This window comes from Misgurnus anguillicaudatus, chromosome 19, assembly GCF_027580225.2.
Source record: "Misgurnus anguillicaudatus chromosome 19, ASM2758022v2, whole genome shotgun sequence".
Lineage (NCBI taxonomy): Eukaryota > Metazoa > Chordata > Actinopteri > Cypriniformes > Cobitidae > Misgurnus > Misgurnus anguillicaudatus.
Window position 1 is genome coordinate 47,842,373 of NC_073355.2, and position 13,011 is coordinate 47,855,383.

A 13,011-nucleotide genomic window follows, 5' to 3' on the forward strand; every position below is an offset into this window, starting at 1 on the left:
TAACAGAGCAGAAACAGTGAGGATAAGTGAGAGTCTCTCTTTACAAGTTATATCCTCTACTGGTTCACCACAAGGTTGTGTACTCTCTCCCTTAAAGGGGACAGAGAATGAAAAACCATTTTTACCTTGTCTTTGTTGAATAATGGTAGTCTACCCGCATTCACAAACATACAAAAAGTTCTAGACATGCTAAACATCTCAGTCTCATAGAAATTCCTCTTTTAGAAATGTCAGCCAGAAAACCGCCCAATCTGAAAAACTGATGCTTATGACATCACAGGCATCTAACTGCCCCTCCACTTTAAAATAATTGGCTAAATTTTTTGAGTGGCAACAAAGTCAACCAATCAGTAATTAGATTGCAAGTTAAGCCAGTAGAGGGAGCCAAATAGGTGCAAAACCACTTGTTTAAAATCTCCCACCCTAATAGAGATATCAGAGAAAGGTTTTTAGGAAGCTTCTAAGGCATTACAGACCCAAACTAATTTTTTTTGTCTACATGTCACATCACAGAACAAGGATAAATACCCCGTTCAATCATTCTATGTCACCTTTAATGTTTTTTCTTTATACAAGTATGTGTTAAAGCAATTGGGAGAATCGTGTTATTTTGAAATATGACAATGTCATTCTGCTTAAGAATGGTGAGATGGGTCATGGACCAGTTATTACAGACTTTGTGGAGTGGTGTGAAGAGTCTCAGCTTCATCTGAATGTGTTGAAGACTAAGGATATGGTTATTGATTTTAGAAGGAATGTTAACACGCATGAAGTCACAACCATTAAGGGTCAAAGCTGTGGAGTGTGTTCAATTATATAAATACCTGGGGAAAATCATTGATTCAAAGTTACGTTTTGAATGAAACTGTGAAGCTGTGTGTAAAAAAGGGCATCAACGAATGTTCTTTTTGAGGAAATTCTGTAAATTTCATATTAATAAAACATTGTTGATTTTGTTTTATCGTGCCTACATTTACTTATGTGATATAACTGGTAATTACGCCATTATTTAACACCCAAATAATTTTGCACTTGAAATGGCTGCAATTGTAGGGTGACCATACTTGCCATTATTCCTGGCCAGGATTTCTGGCGCATCATCCGGAAGTCATATTTGTTGACCGCATACGCCATTCATTTAAAAACATCGTAGTTTCATTTTTACCTTAAAATGTAACGGTTCCTTTTCTGCAATAATAATCCTCTATGACATATGCGGTCGACAAATACGACTTCCAGAAGACGCACACAAAATCCTGGCCAGGACACGTCCGGGAAGAATGGCACGTATGGTCACCCTATGAAATTGTAGCTGATAAGAGGAGGCTTGGCAGAGACAGTACAAGGCAGAGGATTTTTTCCATACGTAAGAGTTTATTTGTAATGCCAGAACATCATATTATTCAAAAATATTGTTTGCCAAGCCATGTTATGTTTTTTGAGTTACAGGAGGAGAATTCACACAATACCAGGTGTTTCAAAACTTCTTGTAATTTTTTTTTGTCCTCCAGTTTTTTTCAGTGTACTTTGGCTTCGTTAGCTGGGATTTTACACCCTGAATTTTTATCTGGGATGTTCATGGTGCTGAACTCAAGCGCATCAGCCATTAGTAGTTCAACTGTATAACAATCGCAACATGATCTCACAAAGTTGGGATAGTCACGGAATTTTTGCTAATTTTTCCGTGGCATTCTCACGGATCTCCACATATTTCCGTGGCTCTGCCATGGACTTTCTTTTCCGTGGCATTCTCACAGATTGGTTACTCAACTGCTTTTTCCTATTTTCAAACCATTGTCTGAAATGGTTTAGGGTTAGATTTGGTGTTTGCGTTAGTATGTCATTTTAAGAAATGGTTTATACTATTTTTTTCTGATGTATTCTTTTATATTTTCTAAACTTTAATCAATTGTTGCTTGGCGTTGGGGTTAGAGTTGGGTTTGGGTAGGGATGTCATTTTATGTAAATCTTACCTCAAACCAAAGCGACAATGGTAAGAAAATAGGACAAAACAGTTGAGTAACCAATCCGTGAGAATGCCACGGAAAAGAAAGTCTGTGGCAGGGCCACGGAAATATGCAGAGATCTGTGAGAATGCCACGGAACAATGAGCAAAAAATTCCGTGACTATGCCACAGAAATTCGTGAGATCAGGTTGACAATCATATTACAGTTTTTCTCAATTGCTAAAACACTATAACCAGGCATTTGAACTAAAATTTCTGAATCAGTTCACTGAGCTTTAGAACAATGCATCAACAGAGAAATAAAGTAATAGGTTGAGGTAAAGGAGGAGGAGGGAGAGGAAGAGGAGGAGGCAGAGGAGGAGGGAAAGAAGGAGGACGTGGTGAAGGAGGAGGACATGATGAAGGAGAAGAAAGAGGACATGATGAAGGTGGAGGAAGAAGAGGAGGAGGACGTGGTGAAAGAGGAGGATGGAGACGAAGGGCAAGGTGACAAGCAGTCTCAAATGAAATTCAAGTCACTCTAGTTGACCATGTCCTTGTCCATGGTATGACTATGAGGGAGGCTGAGCAACGAGTAAAGCCTAATTTGAGTCGCTTCACTGTTGCCTCCATCTTTAGAGCCTTCAGGGAGGAAAACAGATAGATGTACTTACAGTAAGACTGCTCTGTACAGTAACTTTAGTGTGCATACACTGTTGGATTATGCTACTGGAATAAAGAAATGCATCAAATTGCCTTCTATACAGATAGACATATCAGTAGATGAATGCCAGGGGTGGATCAGGCAAGAGGATATTACCCTCGCTGTTTGGCTAGGACCAATATAGACTGTGATGTGGACGACATTCTCTGGCCTGACCCAGAATAAAGACGTGATGTTGAGGAGGAATAATAAAAAAAAAAGTTTTACAGTTGTGCTGTTTGGCACTTGAATGAATAAAAATGTCCTAATGCATACATTGATTGTGTCTTTTGTGGTCATGTGAAAAGGTTTTTGAGGGGGAGAATCACAAGCAACTTACCAGTTTTTAATATATTGTTTTGAATTTATTGCACCAGTGTGTAAGACTATGTTGTAGTGTGTGTGTTTTCGAAAGCTTGTGTGTGATGTCTGAGGGAAAGATGTTGGTTTTTCAGTAAGAGTGAATGGTTTTGAGTGTAGAGCTTCATTTTGACCTGAAAATATAATGTATATGTAAGGGGTAGGACATTAGGACCCAGTAGATGTCATCCTAGAACGCATCATCGCTTAGCTGGCTATTTAATGTGACGTAGTCACAGAGCGACAAGCCAAAGTAGCGTCTCAGCATAGCGTGTCTGTAGAGCGTGGGGAATGAAAGTATCCGGATTTATCATTTAAACCAGTGTTGTTGCCACTGTTTGAGGTCGGAGATTTGCAGGTACCAAGCCAGATTATGAAATGTTGTGACTGTTTGTAAAAGCTTCTTATATTGATTTTGTATTTTCTGTCGCAGTAATACAGTTTGAGATTGTATCGAAGATAACGTACATCCTATTGTCATGGTAATGCAGTGAGATTGTGCAAACACTTGTTTGCTATTCAGGTACGAATATGCCTATGACTATTGATTGTATGTCTTTATGAAAGAAATGTATCTCATGACATTTTATTATTGTTATAGGACGTGTGACCAGTCACTGTTTTTCCTAGTTAGTTTTTACATTTACAAACTGCCTACTACATTTTATATTGAGCGTTTCTGACGCCCTAGGGGCATGTGAAGAGAGTGAGAAGGGTCTTGTATTTTGTATTTTATTGTTTTTGTTTGTTTGTTTGGTTTGTTTGTTTTGGTGTTGACTCTTTCCGATAATCTGTGTATGCCATGTGAGGTGCTTTAATTGAAATACTTTGGTTGTGTGTAGTTTTCCAATGAGACAAACGCCTGTAGTGGTGTGAAGTGAATGGGTGCCATTGCTGTGAATCACGTGTAATCTATTTAATTGGGTTGGTTTACTTGTGTATTTTACATTATTTATTAAGAATGACGTGTGGTGTGCTGTAAATCTTAACACGTCTCAGGAGGAAAACTTTAAGTAAACCTTTAACCATTTAGTGTTTTGATTGAGAAAAGTCTCATGGTATCACAGTGTCTTTTTAAAAAAAATTGTTTATATGATTGAAAATTGTGAAATAAATAAATGTATATTTTCTTTATAACACACCAGCTTCCATCTGCGTCCTTTAATTAGGGTGGCTTGCATGAAATCAGGTAGTTATTTTTGAACAGACTGTTTTATAATCATGGTTCTATGATTTAGGTAGATTGAGATCATCTTTTGGACTGCTAAGGCCACATATATACTCCAGTATATGATGATTACATATTTTTCACACTATGGCAGTATGATGATCACAATTTTGTAAATCACTAGACAGAAGTGCAACATTCATGTATGGTATGTTGCCATGAAAGCTCAAACATTATTGTCGGAGCCATTTATATTCACCTTTATTTTGGTTAATTTAGTTATTGCTTATTTTGGCCAATGGGGGAGTATTGCACCGGGTGTAGCACGTCACTGGAAAGTAGATATATCTACAGGTGTGGTAATTAGTGAGAAAGGTGTGGATGGTGGGGAACACACGCTTCCTACCGTAGTCGTGAGTCTGCCACAATAATTTATTTATCAGCACAACAGCACTTTATCAATCAACAATGGGCAAAGAACTATTTTATGATACCTCCTTTTGATATATTTATAATAAACGGGAACACCACCCAAAGAGAGATAAAGAGTCTGGACTTCTTTCTGCTACGCGTTGAGAACACCATGCCATCCATGCTGAGGCTTAAGGGGATCGCACACCGGCCGCGCAGCTCAGCGCCGCGCAGCGCCGCGCCGTTCTAAAAAAATGTAACACATTGTTTTCTATGAGTGTACGCACACCGGCGCCGACAGGTGGCGCCTGTCCGCGCTGCCCAGCTGTGACTCAGGAAGTTGTTCAAATCCCTGCCGCGCCACAGAGCGCCACTCACATAGTTTAACATTAAATAACATCATATGTGTCCCACATCATTAATGATTAACATTGGCTGGTAACGTATATTTTACATTTTGAAGCAGACGCTATCTGACGAAGCTCGCGCTATTTAAAGTGCACTTCCGGTCTACAATACCTCTGAGTTCTCCTAGGCGCGACGCGGCGCGGCGCTGAGCTGCGCGGCCGGTGTGCGATCCCCTTGAGAGGTTAGCCTCCACAATTATAACGATCAATTAAATTCTGCCATTAAATATTAAGGGGCGGTTTCCCGGACAGGGATTAAATTAAAGGGAAACCAGGCAAGTCTGCGTAATATTTCTCTACGAGCTCCCCCTAGTGTCTGAAAGTAAATGCTTTCAAACACACTGTCGTAAAAACGAACTGTTGTCCCTCCCCCCTCGGAACCAAGTTTATCAGCTTTTTTCCAATTTAGTTAGGTTTCCCTTCCGTCAAGGGTTTTCGATGCTTCTTCCCCGGCTCTGCCATTTGCAACAATCCCTAGCCGTGTTTAGCTCGCCTGCCTCTGTGTTGTTTGCTGTAAAGTGATCCTGCTTCTTGTGATATCTGAGACTTTGCGAGACTGAAGGACACGGGGTCGGATACAGCGAAGTTGCAAGTGGGGTATTCTTCCTACAGACGGTAGGGGCGGGCGAGAGAGACTTCATTCGTCCGGTAATGAGTCATTTAACCATATACCGACTTACGAAGATGATTTATTAACATAAAAATGCTGCCTTGTGTCCCTTTAAGACAGGACTAGACCTTAGTGTAATTAGGAAATATAAATACTTTGAACAAACATGCTTTACTAAAACATTACTTGTGTGCATTTTAAGGCAAGACATAGGGGACTGATGTATTTTAAGATATGTCAGTGCAAGTTGATTTCAGTTTGGACAGCTCTTACATTTATTTTAGTCTACGACTAGTCTAATCCCTATCCAGGAAACCGCCCCTATATCACTTTATGAATAGTTGGGACATATTAAACATATGCCTGAATAAGTTAAAATCAGCAGTGTTAAAAGGCCTTTGTATATCAATTTATTTCAAGATACGTTTAAGCATAGCTTGAATTTTAGCATTGCTCCACAAAAATAAATCTGTGTGTCTCACCTGCCCCATGACCTAACGTCCTTTCTTTTTGACAGCTGTCAGTGAGAGGAAAAATGATAGAGGGTGGAGTTTTGTGTGACATTGACCTGTAAATGCAGGTACAATGGCTGGATTGCATTTACATTAACACTGAGATCTGATCCCAAAGCGTCCTCTCTGCATCAGGACACACAGATCAGATAACATTCCGATAACAAACGTGTTTACACTTGTCTTTTCAATGTGTATGTGGACAATATCCGCATACAGGTTGCATGTTTAAGAGATAGTTCACCCAAAATTGAAAATTCTGTCATGCTTTACTCACTCTCATGTTGTTACAACCCTTTATACATTTCTATGGGGTGATGAACATGAAGAAAGATATTTTGAGGAATGTTTGTAATCAAATTCATTCACTACCTTAGTATGAATATTTTTTTGGGGGGTAAACTATGCTATTTGGATAGTTTGTGATTTGGGACACATCGTTAGTTAATAGAAGTTTATAATCCCAATATGAAGCATAGCAAATAATAATAACAAAAAAAAAAATGTTTGCATTGTTACTTACCTGTTGTGAGGTTGCCATAACGGAATAAAAAATCTTGCCGGTGTAATTCTCAGGATCTTAAGATAAAATACAATGAAATATAGTATCAGAACATTTAACACATTATGCAGCTTGTATAAATAAAAAAACAAGTTTGAGAGTAAGGGTAATAATGTTTACTTAATGCATAATTTCCTGCATATTTGTTGTGTTGTTCAGAGTTTTACATCAGGAGAGTACTGTAAAGCATTAAAAACTATTTAAAGGACTATTAACAACATTTTTTTAATGTGTCAAAGTTTTACAATTATTTCATTTGCAGTCTCAAGGTAAAATACTATTAGTGTAAAAACATTGAGTAGTAGTCAAATGTATGAAATTTAATGTTTTGTTGTCAGCAATGTCTGTCTGAATCAACAATAAAAGTCTCAAACTCTATTAAACAACTTTTATATTGGCTTTACAATGTAGTTAATATCAATGTATAAAATCTTTTTCATTAACTCATTTTCTCTTAAGACACTTTTTCTTACCTTTTGCAAAGGGTTTTCTGCACAGGTCCTTGATGAATTAGTAACATTCGCTGCGGTGTCGATTTCTCTGGCGTACTAAAGAAAAACTTTAAAAAGCTGACTTGGTGAGATGCCAGAAGTTTTTTAACACTGTAAGAAATGAAAGCCTTCCTTGGACTCTAACTGGTATTTCAACATCCTGTTTTGTGAAAAAAACAAGCTTTAGGAAATCACATGTTCTGTGTTAATCACGAGCTCAGTTGCCGCTGGTGCTGGGAGCTGATTTATTTCAGCTATACAGGCATTACACCTCTATACAGCAACATACCCAACCTACATGCGTCAATATAATAAAAACCTTTTACACCCTAATCACACTTTTTACACAACCAACATAAAAGGAAGTATTTCTTTGTTATCTGTTTGGTATTACTGATCCTGCCTTTCTAAACACACAAGGTCCTCCTCAATACAGCCAGATTGAAACCTACTAACTTATCAATAAAAATGATTTGAAACACATTTCAGCCATGACATGCAGCATATTGCTGTCCAGTTCAAATGATAAATGCTTTTTTAGGGTAGAAGCCCACACATTGCTTCATTCAAGTGTACGCATGCCATAATACTCATGTTGTCCACCAGAGTACAGCACAAGACAATTTTTTTTAGATCACTTTTCACGTTTAAGATATAAGTCTAAATGGTTACATAGATTAACAATGCATAACATTTATTGTAGTTTCAAAAATTTTATAAAAGCTTAAACAATCTAATTCTAAATCTGCGATCTCCAAAATACCTTCATATTTATATCCCAAATTCAGAAAACAGTTGTCAAGTTGTTATATATGTTGTTACACTGGATTCTTGTTTCCACAAATATATTCTGTCTCACAAATCACTGAAAAGCACTGTGTATGTTACTTATTATTACAATAGTATATGTCAGTAATAGTCAGTTAACTTTCATTTCTTAGTTGACTCTCATTTCTTAGTTAACTTTCGTTTTACAGTGAATCATAAAAAAAAAATCAGCTGTGCTTTCATCACAATAGGGTGTATGCGCAACTTACTTCCGCATTCCTGTTAACCTCCTAAGACCCGAGCTTTGATTTTTATTTGAACATGAAGCAGTGTAATTGTCTATGTTTGTATACAACAGGTTCCAGTTACACAGAATTAAGTATTAAAACAAAAAATGTGATGTCCACGTATAGGGGCACACCAGGTCTTAGGAGGTTAAACATAGTAGATCGCTTCCAGCTGTTATGGTGCTGTTTTCATACATGAAGCCTTTAGGAGCATCTCCAGTGGATATGCTTGTTAACATCTTAAACCTAAGTAAAAGAAAAGGGACTAACTTTTTTTTACTTTATAGCTTTTAACAAAGGCATTTTCTTCTCATATACAGTACTGTGCAAAGTCTTAGGCCACCACCACCTGACTTTTTGTTTTAATCTCCATCCATATTTATTTTTTATATATTTTATTAAGATACAAAAAGAAAATACAGGAAATATGTACAAAAAAAACCTTTTCAGTACTAAATGTCTTCTTTAGGCATCGTCTGTGTTTAGTGTGACCTCTCTTGGCACTAAACACATCTTGAGTGTTTTTAAGCAAAATGAAGTAAAAAGACTTTATTTAGGTTTAAGAGATCCTGCAGTTTCCTGCTATTGTTCAAGTGGAAAAAACTTGACACATCAGTTTACATTTTTATCCAGTTTTTAATACTATTTACACATTTCCTGTATTTTCAGGATGTATTCTATTAAACAGACTGAGAAACAATTATATATGATCACTATAACATTAAAAAAAACTTTAGCACAATACTGTATATTCAGATATCAGAATAAAAAAGAACATAATATGTGTTCAGGGTGTCATGTAAACTTATGTGCATCACATGTGATGTCAAAATAATTGCCTGCTGCACACGTGTCTAAAGGGTTTATGATAAAAGAGACGCACGCGGTTGCCAGATCCTCACTTTATCTCATGAGTAATCAAAGTTTAGTGTTTTGCGAGTATCCTGAACAATTACACAATAAAAGTCCCTTCACTTTATGAAGTAGAACATGGGTCTTCAACGGGGGTCCATGACAGAACTGCAGGAAGTCCGGCAAATGATGCTTAATCCCAAGCAATTTTTTTGGATAAAAAGTAAAACATAATGTACAGAAAGTTACAACCAATGTACCCAAGATGCGCATGTGCAAGGTCATATAGGCTTATTGAAGGACACGTGTTCAGTACAATTTTAGCCTGAGGACAAAAACAAAATATCTGAAGAATTAGCTCAGAAAGCAGCAGTGGCGACAGGAAAAGCATCATAAAACAGGTAAATCATATAGGCATTGTTATAGAAATTACATCCTAACAGGCACGTTTGTCTTTCTTTCTTTATTTTTTAATCAGTGCGACCTGTGTTTTCATCTATACTTTTGAACTTGAACTTGGTCTGTTTCAAGATGTTCAGTTTTGTTATTGCTAAAGTGCTAATGACACCACACTGCATTTGCATAATAAAATGTGACAAAACTATCGCTCGTTTTTAAAATCATGAAAACGCGTCCCGTGATGGTGCTTGGTTTAAGATTCATAGTTGGTTTGAAAATTAATCCAGATTTATAGCACCTGTCAAAAAGTTGCCCCAAAGAGATGCTGTGGACTCGTTGCATGTTGTTCTCCTGAGTCTGATGATGCTTTGCAGAAAATAAACCTTAGTAACCAGTGGCAGCCGGTGACATCTCTTCCGAGGGGTGTGAAATCGAAATATGTGTTTGGAGTCAAATAAAGCAATAAACCCCAAGAAGCAGTGGGTTACCAGTGCATTTTATAACAGCTAGGGGGCGTTGTTGGGCACGACGCGAAGCGGAGTGCCTAAACCCCCTTGGCTGTTATAAAATGCACTGGTGGCCCGACGCTTCGAGGGGTTTATTGCGTTTATAAAACGGTTACTTCATATGCAGAACGTTAGCGGGATTTTATAAAATAAAACACAAATAAGTTGTAATTATATAAGTACAAATAGTACTCTTCCGCCAAACAAAGTAGTTCCTCAGAATCAAGTGTGGCTGCAACAGAGCGCAGTTCACAAACAACACAGACGCAGCAAAGGCACAATGAAAATATGATTAAAGACTGCTGTTTATTTTTTTTATAAATCAACATTCATCTAATTTATACATTAACATTTATATCGTGCAACTGTTGAAGTGATGATCAAATATGCTTGGAAGCATGCTTAACTATTTCCCCGTCAGCGTTTTTTTTTTAAGTTGCCACCCAGTTTTAGTTGAAGAAAAATTATCTTCTTTAAATAAACATAATAAAAATAAAATATCAAATGAAAGAACAGTCCATCCGCTTTCCAACAACATCAAAAAACGTTTCATCCTACCTTCATTTGTTGTCTTATCAGTTATCACCTCTCAAATTCTCAGCTAAATGCGGAGATAATTCCATTTTTGTGAAGAACTTTGTAAGAGATCAGATTCAGAGCCTGATCAAAACACACGCTAAATCCACCACAACGCTGTTGTGTCAAGTGAATGCCTCAGTGTTTAAGTTGGATAAGATTGCCCTCTAGTGGATAATAGCGGAAATATCAATAAGACAAAAAAAAACTTCAGAGAACGTTTTCTCTTTATTGATAAAATGTTTTATTTATTGACATTTATCTGGATATCGCCATAATTGTGCAAAGGTAGAAAAATTAAAAAATGATTAAAGACTGTGGTGTTTATTTTCATAAATCAATACGCAGCAGCAGTGGCGCAGTGATACTTGTGATGCGGTCTGAACCGTGGGTTTACCGGGGTATTTTATCACGGCTTAGAACGCGTTTCAACCAATCAGAATGAAGAACCAGAACGAGCCGTTTTATAATATGTATTCATTGCATCATGTGAATCATGTGCATAATGCATCTTGTTAAAATAAGTACCTGCTGCACAAACGTCGAAAGGGTTTATGATAAAAGAGACGCTCATGTTCACGAAATACTCGCAAGGCACTAACCTCTGATTACACATGAGATTAAAAGAGTTTCTCCCAAATGTAAGTGTCTCTTTTATCATAAACCCCTTTGAAGCATCTGCAGCAGGCACTTATTTTGGTTTGGTTTGGTTTACATAATGCGCTGAACACATATTTTGAAATGACGGGCCACACACAAGATGGGCTACATGTTATGATGAGCTTCGCATCGTGTGCCCTCGATAAAGAAGTCACCGGCCGCCACTGCTAGTGCTATGCCACTGCAATGGTTGTGTGACAATATGTAGTTGTATGTTTCTATTTATAAAATAGTTAATTCCAGTCCTTGATTCTGATGCCTCTGTGCCTCATATGAAAAAGCAGACTCTCGTACCTTACTGCTTACATAAATATCTGTTTTACACATTTAGTATCAAGATGTCCCTGCTCCATGCCTCTCTCATCTAAGGGGGTCCGAAAAATGTTAAAGGCCCATGAAGTAGTACATTAGAACAGTCACACATTAAAAGTCCCCTCATTTCATCTAGCAGTACAAATTCTAAAAAATTACAATATAATTCACCACCAAGTATTAAAGGAATAGTTTACATACGCATCCTTTACGTCTTTGAGAAACAAGAAGGACCACAGCTTAAAGCAACATTTTAACCTAAAGATTGAATATGTTTTGTATTGTATATTGTTCATTTATTCAATACTGTATAATGTGTTTATTTTAATTACAGTAATAACTGATGTGCTTATTAAACCTGAAGTGTGCTTATGTTATGCTTCCACTAGAGAGCAGCAGAAATTAATTCAAATACAGTTAAAGCTCTAAGAAAAGCGTGAAAAATAAATCACAAACTCCATATGATATTGACTGGTTGAGTCATAACCTAAAACCATCAACTAGAGTGGTCACCATCGTTTTAAGCCCATGACCTAGGGCAAGATCTACCTATCAAAGTATCTCATAATAATAAGAAACTTTCTCAAAATTTAACCAGGCAACCATAACATCTGCAATGTGGCCAGAAGAATGCACACTGGTGAGATCCACTGGTGAATAAAATGAGAATGAAGAGAATGAGACTGATTTTACAAATAAACTTTTTCAGTAATGTTTTTATTATATATTGCAATCGACGGGTAGGTGATCGCTGTACTTAGCAGTAGCAACAAAAATGTGATACAGGAAATACAGGATGTCAACTTTATGAAATACAACAAGAAGTAGGAGCAGTGAAGATAACTAAAAGAAGTACCAAAGAGAAAACTATTCTAATAAGATTAAGGGTTGGCCATGTTGAATAAAACCTTAAAATTAATAGATAAACATCCAACATCCAAATCCTGAAGAAAACACAATAAAAGTCCCACTACTTTATTCAGCAGTACAAATCCTGAACAATTACACAATAAAAGTCATTCCACTTCATCCAACATCCAAATCCTGAACAATAACACAATAAAAGTCCCACTACTTTATTCAGCAGTACAAATCCTGAACAATTACACAAAAAAAACTAATTCCACTTCATCCAACATCCAAATCATGAACAATAACACAATAAAAGTCCCACTACTTCATTCAGCAGTACAAATCCTGAACAATAACACAATAAAAGTCCCACTACTTAATTCAGCAGTAGCCTACTATCCTGAACAATTACACAATAAAAGTCCCACTACTTTATTCAGCAGTACAAATCCTGAACAATTACACAATAAAAGTCATTCCACTTCATCCAACATCCAAATCCTGAACAATAACACAATAAAAGTCTCACTACTTCATTCAGCAGTCCTATCCCTGCTGAAAAATCCAGCATCAAACCATGGGAATTATGCTGGTCTATGCTGGTTTGATGCTGGTTTAGCTGGTGGTCA

The 13,011-nt window shown here is 37.0% G+C and overlaps 1 protein-coding gene and 1 long non-coding RNA gene across 4 annotated transcripts in view; one reads left to right on the forward strand and one right to left on the reverse strand.

Annotated features, from left to right (window-relative positions):
* The window catches only part of LOC129436760 (sterile alpha motif domain-containing protein 9-like), a 51,497-nt gene extending 44,018 nt beyond the window's left edge, over window positions 1-7,479 (reverse strand). For 2 of the 3 annotated variants that reach the window (XR_012359449.1, XM_055195005.2), the window contains exons 1-3: window positions 7,153-7,479; window positions 6,800-6,858; window positions 6,641-6,696 (exon numbers count right to left, since the gene is read on the reverse strand). Coding sequence is in view for 2 of the 3 variants with exons in the window: in XM_055195005.2 (XP_055050980.2) it covers window positions 6,641-6,658 (18 nt within the window). In the remaining variant the exon portion in view is untranslated. The remainder of the gene's footprint in view (window positions 1-6,640; window positions 6,697-6,799; window positions 6,859-7,152) is intronic. The other variant, XM_073857804.1, reaches the window with a different exon arrangement.
* LOC141351218 (uncharacterized) lies at window positions 3,167-5,722 on the forward strand. The gene is made up of 2 exons (XR_012359454.1): window positions 3,167-3,532; window positions 3,611-5,722. It is a non-coding gene; the product is annotated as an uncharacterized lncRNA (long non-coding RNA).
* Window positions 7,480-13,011: the final 5,532 nt, after the last annotated feature.